This window comes from Nerophis ophidion, linkage group LG07 (assembly GCF_033978795.1).
Source record: "Nerophis ophidion isolate RoL-2023_Sa linkage group LG07, RoL_Noph_v1.0, whole genome shotgun sequence".
Taxonomy (NCBI): domain Eukaryota; kingdom Metazoa; phylum Chordata; class Actinopteri; order Syngnathiformes; family Syngnathidae; genus Nerophis; species Nerophis ophidion.
Genome location: NC_084617.1, coordinates 19,366,017 through 19,380,157, shown reverse-complemented (window position 1 = coordinate 19,380,157; position 14,141 = coordinate 19,366,017). Strand labels below are relative to the sequence as shown.

The following is a 14,141-nucleotide window of genomic DNA, read 5'->3' as shown; positions in this document are numbered from 1 at the left end:
CCAAGAGTATGCAAAGCAGTAATCAGAGCAAAAGGTGGCTATATGCAGAGCGTCTTTCCCAGACCCCTTGCACAAAAGGGGCCTTGATGTGGCTCATGTGGATTGTGTTGTTGTCCATTGTTGTGTTGCATTGTCGCACATCTGCAGGGAAGGACACTACCCCCTCCATGTTGGGTTTGTGCGGCTCGTTGGCGTCCTTGCCCAGCTCCAAGTCCCTGACCAGTCTCAAGTCCAGCGAGTGTTTGGTGAACATCAGTGCAGAGCCCAGCCCCGCGCTGTCCCCGAGCTAAGAGCCGCCCTCCAACCCCCGCTACCTGGTGATGCTGTCCCCCCCCCCACCTCTCTGTGAATGTACAGCAGGAACTCCGATCTTCACCCTCGCACACTCTCCCGCCTTCTTGCCACGCAACACAACCCAAACATGGGGGCCCGTCCTCTTCTCACCCGTCGATCGGAACCAGGACAACAGCTATGGATTCCTCGCCACAAACTGTTGCAGTACAACCCCTTGCTCATCCTCTCCCTTTCTACGCTTCGACTTGGAAATGATCATTCTTTGTTGTGTTGCAATAAACTGCCTTTTTACATGACGTGTGTTTCTGTGTGTGTTTTGTGTGTGTGTGTAGGTAAGGAGGCGAGCAGAAAACACTTACAGGGGACAGCTGCGCTTTAGCCCCCTTTAGTGGCCAATAAGGACATTACTGGATGGGAGGACGCTCACAGGTCACTTCTTTGATTGATTGATTGATTGATTGAGACTTTTATTAATAGATTGCACAGTACAGTACATTTTCCGTACAATTGACCACTAAATGGTAACACCCGAATAAGTTTTTCATCTTGTTTAAGTCGGGGTCCATGTTAATGAATTCATAGATTTGTTTTAATTTCCATGGGGATTAATTGGGTTCACCTGCCTCTGGTTAGTAGTCGGCACGCTCAGCTGCTGTCAACCACTAATCAGAGTGCTATTTGTTATTCATTAAGTACAATTGAAAAATCTAAAAAAGTCTGCATTCATTCTGGTTTAAATGTTTATTTATGAAAATGTGTTAAGTGTGCCCACAATATTATATATATGTATAATAAAAAAAAGCAATGCAGTATTTGTTGGCCTAAATTAAGCATTTTTGAGCATAAACATGTCTAAATGAAGTACAAATATCAATATTACTTTCGCAGCTTTCTGCAAGGTTTGTTCCCCCCAGGATGCAGACGGACTACTCCGGACAGGACGTGCAGGTAGGAACAGGATTTATTGTCGAAATCAAACCAGTACCAAAAACGGAAAACAAGTCACAGGAAAAACGTGCCGATCGCACAGGACGCTAAGGCTAACACTTAGCATAGACTATAGACAAGGAATAGTCACGTAACGGTACCAAGAAGCAAACAATGAAGCCAGACTGAGCCTGGCGAGCAAGGTGAATAAATAGCTCTCTGATTAGTGTTTGACAGCACCTGAGCGTGCCGACCACTAACCAGAGGCAGGTGAACCCAATTAATCCCCATGGAAACTAAAACAAACCCAGATGTGCACAAGCAGGAACTAAGGGAGTCCAAAACAAACAGAACATAACAAAACATGATCCGGGCCACGGATCATGACAACTACAGAAGGATCAGAGCGCTCTGTTCAGTATTGTGGCCACTGATTGGCTCAGCCTCAGGCAACACCAATATTATTGGCTCAGCCTTTGGCAGCACCACTATATTAGATTAAATGAGCGGAAAGGTGACTATGGCAGATTATGATTTCTAAAAAAATGTCCCATACGGATATATGTCGAAATGCCAAATATTGGCACCGCAAAATCGTCCTGGCCGATATTTGTCATTTTGCCATATATCCGTATGGGACATACCGTATTTCCTTGAATTGCCGCCGGGGCGCTAATTAATTTAAAACCTTTTCTCACTCCTGCGCTTACCAAAGGCAAGCGGTAAAAGTAAGCATGTGCTTATTATTTTAAAACCTCTTCTCACTCCGGCACTTACCAAAGGCATGCAGTAAAAATTTGAGTGTGATGTAAGCTTGGACCTTAAATCCTACTGAATAGCTCTTAATCTTCTTCCCTTTATGCAATTTCCAATTACCGGTATTGAAATCAGCCTCCTCCATTTTGAAAATGATGACAAGGGAAGTGTCACTCGTGACGTCTCGACTTTGACCAGGCGGTAATACTAAGCATCCGCTAATTATTTTGCGAAGCGAGTTTGACCCGTCAGTAATTCAAGGCAGGCGCATACTATATGCCCTACGGCAATTCAAGGAAATACGGTATATCAACATTTAAAAAAACTAACTAAAACAATAGTAGATACATTTGTAGATAAATGATAACCGCTGTTCAAGCAGCAGTCTTATTTTACTGGAGCCAAATGTATTTAATTTAAGAATAAAAAATACTCTCAATGTCAATAATTCTCCCCAAATATGTTTTAATATCTGGCAAGGCAAATTGAGTATGTGATTCAGTCAAATAAAAGCACGACATAGCTGGATGGCCATGAAGACAAAAATCCAAACTTTGAGAATATATCCTTAAAAACATTAGACTTATTGTATAAGTAAGGAAGAGCAGGCAGCAGCTCACACATTATCATACTTTCTGTAATATCCAGAAAGAAATGATGTCAGCCATCTTGAAACATGTCTCAACTATAAGCTAAGTGAAGGAGCGCAGAATTGTTTTTATTGACGTGTTCACAATATTTCATGGTTCCTCACCAGGAAATTAAATGATTAAATCCATAAACTGCTATTAAATTGAAAAAAAAAATAAGTAGATGGTGAGTTATTGTAATGTTGATGAAATCCCATATTTTTACCAATTTTCCCAGGAGATTTCCCATATTTTAAAATGTAAATGTTGATGCTCGTCTCAGACACACGTGATAAAGGTGTTTGTGAATTCAGGTTGACCACAACATTAGTGCCACATAAAATTATGTCTCTACTGGTCTGATGTAACCTAAAAAAGAATTTAAAAAAAAACCCAACTTCAAGCCTTGTCCAGCTATTTACTGAGGTTTATTTTATATTTAGGTTTATATTACCTGACCGCTTCTATGTTAGGTACCTCTCTTTGTTCATAATGTATATTTTCTGCTGGATCTACTCTTTATTTTATTACATATTCTGTAATATTGTACATGGTAATTGTTATATATTGTATATATTATATTAAAACATAATATAATATAGTAATATAACATATCAGTATATATCATAAACTGTATATATAATATGTGAATATTACATATATGTTATATTTTATTTTGCTACTATGGTACATTTTTGGTCTACTTTATACCTGCATTATTGTCATGATCCGCGGCTCGGATCATGTCATATTCTGGTTTTGTTCTGTTTTGGTAGTACATCCTGTTTAGTATTTGTCTTCCTTAGTTCCTGGTGGCACTTCCTGTATGTTTCCGTTGCCATAGTCACGTATTAATGTCACCTGCTTTTCGTTTTTGACGCGCACCTGCCTCCTAATTTCTGTCTTTATATAAGCCTGCCTTTTCCGTTACTCATCCTCGCAGTCTAGTTTGCTGATCGATACAACAGGTGATGTCGCTGATTCCTATTGTGGTAAAAGAATTTTCGTATTTCATTGTTTCCACGCTATTCTTTCGTTTGTGTCCCTAGCTCACATGCTAGCGCTTTCAGTTCTTTCTAGCTCCCATGCTAGTTCTGTTGGTTTTGTCTTCAGTGCCTTGTGCAAGTCTTTTTGTTCATAGTCTGTTTTTTAGTATAAATAAATAATTTCTTACCTTCACGCTGTGTCCAGTCCGCCTGCATTATAGGGAGAACGCACCCTCATAACCACAATGCCAGCTAAGCGTCACAATTATCCTTTCCATCCTTACACTTTCCAACCTTTTTAACTGAGCTACTGTGTCAAACTATTTCCATTGTGGATCATTAAAGTTTGTCCAAGTTTAACTCTAAGTATGCCGTTCATGTTTAAATAACTTTTACTGCAAATGCATATCGGCATCAAATATTGGTTACCAACCTCCTTGACTGCTAATAATCGGTATCTGTATCGACTCTGAACAAAACATATCGTCGATCTCTACTGAGTGAGTGTTGTTTCATGTCCACAGGGCTCGCATATTGTCAGAAACATACTTAAAAGGTTTTAAACATGTTTTTATGTTGTAGTTATGAAAAATTAACCATTCTTACAGACAGGCACAAAACCAATGAAAAGTTTGCAACTTGTGCTAAGTCATGTTTTGTAAACCGGAAATTACAAAAAGTCACAGGCCGCCAGGGAAGTGAAGTGAATTATATTTATATAGCGCTTTTCTCTAGTGACTCAAAGCGCTTTACATAGTGAAACCCAATATCTAAGTTACATTTAAACCAGTGTGGGTGGCACTGGGAGCAGGTGGGTAAAGTGTCTTGCCCAAGGACACAACGGCAGTGACTAGGATGGCGGAAGTGGGAATCGAACCTGCAACCCCCAAGTTGCTGGCACGGCCACTCTACCAACCGAGCTATACCGCCTCCTTCTCTTGGATATGAACACACACACACACACTTCCCTCTGTTCACTTCATGCACAACAATGTTCCAATAGTCAGCTCATGGCCTCATGTCACAGCCAACAAGTCCATGTCTCCTCCTGCAGTAGAGTTTTCGTATAAGTATAAGTGAAGCTAAAACAACAATACAAGAGTAGGGATGGGAACCTTACACATTTGAACCGATATGGTGCCAATTCTCAGTACCTGGGAATCTATCAATGGTAGCAAATTTTGACCAATCGTTAAAAGTTTATTTATATAGCCCTTAATAACAAATGCCTCAAAAGGCTTCACAAACCACGACATCCTCAGATCTGATCCCACATCCCAATGGGAAAGAATAGAAACTTTGGAAGGGACCGGTGCAGTGGATGCAGGGGGGCACAGAAGCAAAGAGAAGTGGCAGATCAACTGGTTTAAAAAAATAAAATAAAAATGTAAAGGCTAAGGTGTATAAATGAGTTTTAAAGATGGTGAGGTGTTTAGGGCACGTCTGAACGGTAACTGACCACGAAGAAGACCCAGGACACGGTGGAGAGACTATGTCTCCCAGCTGGCCTTGGGACCGAGGAAGGGAGTCTGGGCTTCTCTGCTTAGGCTGCTGACCCCAGAGACCTAACTTCGGATAAGCAGATATTTTTTTGATTGATTGATTGATTTAAACTTTTATTAGTAGATTGCACAATTCAGTACATATTCCGTACAATTGACCACTAAATGGTAACACCCGAATAAGTTTTTCAACTTGTGTAAGTCAGAGTCCACGTTAATAAATTCATGGTAATGATGGACTTTTCTTGAATGGGTGCTCGGTTTTACTACAAACTGAAGTCGGTCTGTACTTGTAAAATTACTAAATTGGGTGCCAATAAAAAACTAATATTTGTATATTTCGTGCTAACTGCTAGAATTTCTGTTGAAATTCAGGCTTTTTTTTCGGTCACACAAAAGGTCTACTGGAATTGCATTTTCTAGTTACAAATATGATTAGTATAATTTTTAATGGCAAATATCCACCCATCCATTTTTTACCGCTTGTCCCTTACAGGATGGTGGGGGGTGCTGAAGCCTATCCCAGCTGCACAAAAATTCTTGTGACAGACTCGAGTGCTGTCCAATCGGGAGACAAGAAAAAATATTGTCAAATGTGCCCAGTAAATTTTACTCCCCATGAGGCGTCCTTTGACACGTCAAAAATATTGCAGTGAACTTTTTCTACATTTATCACGGCGAGATTGTAAGAGTTGACTAGACTGTTAATGAGCTTCTTGTGGAACTCTATAAACTATTCTATTGCTGACCTTTTGGACACCCACTCTCTCATACTCACACAAACACGCACACGCACACACACACGCACACACACACGCACACACACACTCACACACACAAAGACCATGCAGCCTCACAATAGTGAAAGAAAAAAAAGTGGGCGGGGACTTCAAACTTTTTAAGAGAAGGAGGAGGGGCGATGACAGATGGAAGTGAAGACCAGTAAGAGCTTCACTTCAGTCCTGCAGCAACCAAGCACACGACCCAAAACTTTTGCACTGTTCAGGTTAGTGTGCATGTCAGTGTGTGTGTGTGTGCGTGTGGGTGTGTGAGTGTGTGTGTGTGTGCGCGTGTGTGTGTACACTTGTGCTAAACTTATACGAAAACTCTACTGCAGGAGGAGACATGGACTTGTTGGCTGTGACATGAGGCCATGAGCTGACTATTGGAACATTGTTGTGCATGAAGTGAACAGAGGGAAGTGTGTGTGTGTGTGTTCATATCCAAGAGAAGGAGGTGGTGGTGGTGGTGGGCCTGATGTCGGGTAAAAGTGGAGCAGCTCCTCGGGTCTGCAGCAACTCCAACCTGATGCTGCCCCTCAGGGCCACGGTGCCCTACCAGCTCCTCCTCAGCAGGGAAAGCAAAACAGGTAAATAATGCATTCAAAAAAGTATGTTTGAAATAATGCATTTAAAAATGTATTTAATAGATACATTTAAAAGGTGATTTTTTTTAGCTTTTTTTAATTGCTCTTTTTTTGGATATAAAGTTAATTTTAAAAATTATTTCAAAAGTTAAATACATTTTTTTAGAAATTAAAAAGTGCATTCAAAATAGTGCATTTAAAAATCTATTTAAAAGATATATTTAATTAAAGAAAATATTTTTTCTTAAAAGCAGTTTCTTTTAATATAAAGTTAATCCAAAATGCATTTAAGGTGCAATAAAAGTGCACTTTAAAAAGTACGCTTAAAGCGTATGTTAAAAAGTGCATTTAAAAATTGCAGTTAAAAATGTTACCTTTACAAAAATTTCATTTAAAAAGTGCACTTAAAACTTTTTACTTCAATGCATTTATTTTTAAATGCACTTTTAAATTGCATTTGAAAGTGTATTTAAGAGTTAAAAGCACTTTTAAAAATACATTTTAAAAAGTGATTTTGAAATTGTGCATTTAAAATGTAAATTTAAAAAAGTACATTTAAAATGTATTTTTAAATGCACTTTTTACATAATAAATGCACTTCTCATTTTTACATGCACATTTTAAAGCACTTTTTTGAGTATAAATTGCATTTAAAAATTCAATACAAGTGCATTTAAAAGGGAATTTAAAAAAGTAAACTTAAAAATGCATTTAAATGGTAAACTGTAAAAAATTCCTTTTAAAAGTACATTTAAAAAAGTGCATGTAAAATGTATTTTTAAATGCACTTTTTACCTCGTAACGCACTTCTTATTTTTAAATGTACATTTTAAATGCACTTTTTTGAGTATAAAGTGCATTTTAAAATTCAATACAAGTGCATTTAAAAGTGAATTAAAAAAGTACACTTAAAAATGCATTTAAAAGGTAAACTGTAAAAAAAATCCTTTAAAAAGTACACTTAAGAAAGTGCATGTAAAATTTATTTTTAAATGCACTTTTTACCTCATAAACACACTTCTTATTTTTTAATGTACATTTTAAATATACCTTTTTTTTAGTACAAAGTGCATCTAAAAATGCCATAAAAGTGCATTTAAAAGAGAATTTAAAAAGGTTTATTTAAGAAGTACATTTACAAAAGTGCATTTAAAATGTATTTTTAAATGCACAATTTATCTAACACATGCACTTCTTATTTTTAAATGTACATTTTTAAGTGAACTATTTTGAGTACAAAGTACATTTAAAAATGCCATAAAATTGCATTTTAAAGAGAATTCAAAAGTACATTTCAAAATGCATTTAAAAGTTAGATTTAAAAAACTTAATTTAAAAATTATTTTTTTTAAAAGTGCATTTACAATTTATTTTTAAAAGCACTTTTTACATAAGACATGCTCTTCTTATTTTCAAATGTACCTTTTTTTAGATGCACTTTATATAAAAACATGTTTTATTCAAAAGTGAATTAAATAAGTACATTTTATCAAGTTAATTTTTAAAACCCTTAAAAATGCACTTTTTAATTTTTTTTTTTAAATAAGCTTTTTTAAGTATAAAAGGAATTTAAAAGTGAGTGAAGAAACAACATTTAAAAAGTAATTTTTTACCCCATTTTGGGTGTGACACCAGAATGATGCTCATGAAGAACAATAAGATGTTGACATTGTGACCTGCAGGATGTTTAGTTGCTGCTTGTGAGTCCACTAAGTGTATTTTGCTGTTTTGCCCCCCCACCACACACACACACACACACACACACCCACACACACACACACACACACACACACACACACACGCACCCACACACGCACACACACACTAGTAGTAGGGCTGGGGGCTAATGGGGGACGCCTGGGAGCAATTCAGTGAAAAATGGTTCACATTTAACATGTACCCTTGTGTGTATGTATGTGTGTGTGTGTGTGTGTGTGTGTGCGTGTAGCTGAGAGGAACTCGTCCCGCCCGCCCAGGCCCACCATGAGGCGGACCATGTCCCTGGATGCCATCATGGCGCCCTACTTGCAGGGCCAGTGGCCCAAGGAGACTCAGGGCCCAGCAGGGACGCGCGTCAGCGAAAAAGCCACACAGGTGAGAACGTTCGTTGCTCCTGCAGGTGTTTTTTTTTAGTTTTTTTTTTTTTAGCTCAACCTTACATCAACCCTTAACCCCCACATCTCCAAGCCACCCACATCCTCTCCTGTGTGCACATCTTAGCTGGTGCATGAAGCCCCCACCCACCACACCCCTCGACCCCAAACGCCCGAGGAAGCTCGCCAAGCCCGGTGTAGGTCGGCCTGACACAGTTTAAAGGCGAGCCAAACCCCCCCATAGCCTCCATTGTGAGGAGCAGACCCCTCCTGACCTCATTATACACACACCCCATCCCCCTCGCAGCGCCAGCAAGCGTCTGCCGGGCAGCCCCCCCAACACCCACCAGCGTGGCGTCCCCGCATCAAACTTCTCGTCGCTCCATTTTCACCTTTAAACTCTATCATGATTGTTGCTATTATTACTATTATTAGTATAATTATTATTATTACGCTGTCAGCCACCCGAACCTGCACTCACGTACACGTCAGTCAGAGCAGCCCTCACACACAACCTTAAAATCTGATCATTATAACCATATATGCTCGTCTGAACACTATGCCAAACTCGAGCGTTTAAAGTGGGACACCAGCCTCAGCAGGGGGTCCGGGAACCATTTTTGCGTGCATGAAAGAAGGCAACGTTTGAGGCAAGTCCGCCCTCAAACTCTGGTAATTATGTATTAAAAAACAGGTTTTCCGCCTCATATCGCAAGCATAAAGTTAGAATTCGAATGTAGAAAGATTAATAATGATTACTTTAGTCTGAATACTAACTTTCGATACCATGCCGATACCGATGTTGTACCGATATGATATCAGCAGGAATAATTTTTGATGGTGTTGAACGTTAGTTGAGGTTTGATCAAGTGAAATTAGTCAAACAGAGAACAAAATTATATATATATATATATACATATATATATATATATATATATATATATATATATATATATATATATATATATATATATATATATATATATATATATATATATATATATATATATATATATATATGTATATGTATATATGTTTATATATATATACCTTGATTGGATTATCCAGAGAATAGTGCTCGATACCGTGGTAGAGCGCAATATGTAGGTGTGGGAAAAAATCACAAGACTACTTCATCTCTACAGAACTGTTTCATGAGGGGTTCATGAGGGGTTCCCTCAATCATCCTGATGATTGAGGGAACCCCTCATGAAACAGTTCTGTGGAGATGAAGTAGTCTTGTGATTCTTTCCCACACCTATATATATATATATATACATATATATATATATATATATATGTATATATATATATATATGTATGTATGTATGTATGTATGTATATATATATATATATATATATATATATATGTATATATATATGTATATGTGTATATATATATGTATATGTAGGTGTGGGAAAAAATCACAAGACTACTTCATCTCTACAGATCTGTTTCATGAGGGGTTCCCTCAATCATCAGGAGATTTTAATGGAAGCATTCACATACAATGGATTATATAGGGCACAGAGTGGGTGGGTACAAGCAGGCGTAGGGTGTGGTGATTGGCTCATGTGTTACCTAGGAGGTGTTTCCGTCTATGTCGACATGTTGAAATGATTTCACTGCGCTTGTTGAGGGCTGATAGATCAGGATGATATATAATAAACAGTTTCTCTTTTAAGCATAGGTTGCATCTTTTATTACTACTGTTGTATGGTGTGCTGGATGCAAGAATTTGCCATGTTATTGAATATTCAACATTATTGTCTTTGAGGTTCCAAATGTGTTTGCTGAGTTCTGTGGAATTCTGCAAAGTCTGGTTTCTAAAGGAGGCGTTGTGATTATTCCATCTTGTTTTGAACGCTCCTTCGGTTAATCCTACGTACGTGTCGGATGTGTTAATGTCCTTGCGTATTACCTTTGCTTGGTAAACGACTGATGTCTGTAAGCACCTTCCGTTGAGAGGGCAATCAGGTTTCTTGCGACAGTTACATTCATTATTGGTTTCAGAGTCGTTTAGTCTGGGGGTAGGCAGTCCTTTTGCAATTGCTTTGTTGTGGTTTGAAATGATTTGTTGTATGTTATTCATACAGCTGTAGCTCAATTTAATGTTGTTTTTGTTGAATATTTTTCTTAGGGTGTTGCCTTTGGGGAAGTGTTTGTCGATCAGAGTGAGGAACTTGCGGCCGATGTTGGTTGAGACGTCTTTGCTGAATGGCGGATTGTACCAGATGATGTTGTTTCGTTTTCTGCTCTTTTTTGGTTGGTTTCCTGGGGTGGGTTCATAGGTGAGGGTGAAGTTGTATCCGCTTTCATCAAGTGCTTTCTGGTACGGGGGGGTTGCTTGGTCGAATTCAGCTTTGCTGGATGACAGCATCGATAGCCTTTTATTAATTCCGGTAGGTATTCTTTTCGTGGTGGTGGGTGGGTGGTTGCTGTTGTGGTGCACGTATTGGAGTGTTGTGTTGGGTTTCGTGAATGGTTGGTAGCTGTTATTTCTCAGATTGAAAGTGACGTCGAGGAAGTTGGCGGTTTGCTTGTTGGCTTCAATCGTGATCCGTAGGCCGTTTTCTTTGAAGATTTGGCATATGCGCTTCTTGGTGTTCTCGCTGCTCCTTGGCGAGGCGCGGCACACTGCCAGTCCATCATCACGGTAAATACCAAGGTTCAGGTTGAGGCTAGCAAGCTGGGAGAGGAGGAAACTCCCAACGAGTTCGCACGTTTCTGCTCCGTCAAAACTCCCCATAGTAACGTCAAATGTTGAATTGTTCTTTTTTTGCCATGGTGTACTGTTGTGGATGAGTATGGAGTTCTTTGCGTGGATGATGATGTTTCTTTCGTTGCCTGTGATTGAGTCGTAGTCCGAGGCGAAGTTTAGTGCTTGGGTCAGTAGGTCTTGCGTGATGGAAGGGTAAAATTCTTCGATGTCGAAGGAGATAAAGTTGTGTTGTTGTTTGTCTTGGATGTTGTTGAACCATTTGATTACTGTTGCTGTATTTCTCCATTGGTTGAGTGGTGTTTTGTCCTTGATTTTTGCGTTGATTCTGTCCAGGATTATTTTGCTGATTTTTCCTATTTCGGATTTAGTTGGGTTTATTAGTCGGCATGTTGGGTTATTTGCGAAGTTGGGTTTGTGGTCCTTCAATGTGATGAAGGCTTCTTTGTTGGCTGTGGCGTCCACCCTGTCCTCAATGTCCAGTTCGGTTGCGATCCGCTTGTTTTCCAGGTGGATGTTCTGTAAAGTGTTGGGTTGCGCTTTTTTGTATGATTTGGTGATGCTTTTGTCCAGTAAAGAGTTATGTTCTGGTATGTCCATTCTGTAGAAGTTTGTGGTTTTATCGGCGGCTATGATGAGGTTGCTTACTTTCTTGATGCGCTCCGTGTCATTTTTCAGCTTGGTGAGGAATGGGTTGCGGGCTGGCTTAAATTTGACTGATTGTATCATTTTGAGCATGTCGTTCTCAAAGTCCTTTAATTCCTTGACTGTGGGTGGGTTCTTGGTAGATTTGAATCCGTAAGTTTCCTTTTGCTTTCCTTTTGTTTCAGGGTGGAGGAAAAAGTGTGCTTTCCACCGCATCCTTCTTAGGAAGTGTTCCGTCTTTTCTATGAGTCTTTGCTTGTAGTCCTTCTGCGCGGGTATGGGAATGTTCTTCGTGGAGTAGTCGATGCTGAACTTTTCCATTTCGGATCGTCGTACAGTGCTCAACAAATGTCAATTTGGAGCGGAATAATGTTGAATATTCAATAACATGGCAAATTCTTGCATCCAGCACACCATACAACAGTGGTAATAAAAGATGCAACCTATGCTTAAAAGAGAAACTGTTTATTATATATCATCCTGATCTATCATCCCTCAACAAGCGCAGTGAAATCATTTCAACATGCCGCCATAGACGGAAACACCTCCTAGGTAACACATGAGCCAATCACCACACCCTACGCCTGCTTGTACCCACCCACTCTGTGCTCTATATAAACCATTGTATGTGAATGCTTCCATTAAAATCTCCTGATGATTGAGGGAACCCCTCATGAAACAGATCTGTGGAGATGAAGTAGTCTTGTGATTTTTTCCCACACCTACATATTGCGCTCTACCACGGTATCGAGCACTATTCTCCGGATAATCCAATCAAGACATATTCCGCTCCAAATTGACATTTGTTGAGCACTGTACGACGATCCGAAATGGAAAAGTTCAGCATCGACTACTCCACGAAGAACATTCCCATACCCGCGCAGAAGGACTACAAGCAAAGACTCATAGAAAAGACGGAACACTTCCTAAGAAGGATGCGGTGGAAAGCACACTTTTTCCTCCACCCTGAAACAAAAGGAACGCAAAAGGAAACTTACGGATTCAAATCTACCAAGAACCCACCCACAGTCAAGGAATTAAAGGACTTTGAGAACGACATGCTCAAAATGATACAATCAGTCAAATTTAAGCCAGCCCGCAACCCATTCCTCACCAAGCTGAAAAATGACACGGAGCGCATCAAGAAAGTAAGCAACCTCATCATAGCCGCCGATAAAACCACAAACTTCTACAGAATGGACATACCAGAACATAACTCTTTACTGGACAAAAGCATCACCAAATCATACAAAAAAGCGCAACCCAACACTTTACAGAACATCCACCTGGAAAACAAGCGGATCGCAACCGAGCTGGACATTGAGGACAGGGTGGACGCCACAGCCAACAAAGAAGCCTTCATCACATTGAAGGACCACAAACCCAACTTCGCAAATAACCCAACATGCCGACTAATAAACCCAACTAAATCCGAAATAGGAAAAATCAGCAAAATAATCCTGGACAGAATCAACGCAAAAATCAAGGACAAAACACCACTCAACCAATGGAGAAATACAGCAACAGTAATCAAATGGTTCAACAACATCCAAGACAAACAACAACACAACTTTATCTCCTTCGACATCGAAGAATTTTACCCTTCCATCACGCAAGACCTACTGACCCAAGCACTAAACTTCGCCTCGGACTACGACTCAATCACAGGCAACGAAAGAAACATCATCATCCACGCAAAGAACTCCATACTCATCCACAACAGTACACCATGGCAAAAAAAGAACAATTCAACATTTGACGTTACTATGGGGAGTTTTGACGGAGCAGAAACGTGCGAACTCGTTGGTAGTTTCCTCCTCTCCCAGCTTGCTAGCCTCAACCTGAACCTTGGTATTTACCGTGATGATGGACTGGCAGTGTGCCGCGCCTCGCCAAGGAGCAGCGAGAACACCAAGAAGCGCATATGCCAAATCTTCAAAGAAAACGGCCTACGGATCACGATTGAAGCCAACAAGCAAACCGCCAACTTCCTCGACGTCACTTTCAACCTGAGAAATAACAGCTACCAACCATTCACGAAACCCAACACAACACTCCAATACGTGCACCATGACAGCAACCACCCACCCACCACCACGAAAAGAATACCTACCGGAATTAATAAAAGGCTATCGATGCTGTCATCCAGCAAAGCTGAATTCGACCAAGCAACCCCCCCGTACCAGAAAGCACTTGATGAAAGCGGATACAACTTCACCCTCA

The 14,141-nt window shown here is 39.8% G+C and overlaps 2 protein-coding genes across 3 annotated transcripts in view; both read left to right on the top strand.

The window, feature by feature from the left end:
• The window catches only part of rundc3aa (RUN domain containing 3Aa), a 59,748-nt gene extending 59,144 nt beyond the window's left edge, over positions 1-604 (top strand). The window contains exon 12 of the mRNA XM_061905517.1: positions 148-604. Within this exon, the coding sequence (XP_061761501.1) occupies positions 148-290 (143 nt within the window). The 3' untranslated portion in view covers positions 291-604. The remainder of the gene's footprint in view (positions 1-147) is intronic.
• Positions 605-5,976: 5,372 nt separating this feature from the next.
• fam117aa (family with sequence similarity 117 member Aa) overlaps positions 5,977-14,141 on the top strand; it is a 43,224-nt gene continuing 35,059 nt past the window's right edge. The window contains exons 1-3 of one of the 2 annotated variants that reach the window (XM_061905509.1): positions 5,977-6,100; positions 6,212-6,463; positions 8,409-8,554. In XM_061905509.1, the coding sequence (XP_061761493.1) occupies positions 6,352-6,463; positions 8,409-8,554 (258 nt within the window). In that variant the 5' untranslated portion in view covers positions 5,977-6,100; positions 6,212-6,351. The other variant, XM_061905508.1, reaches the window with a different exon arrangement.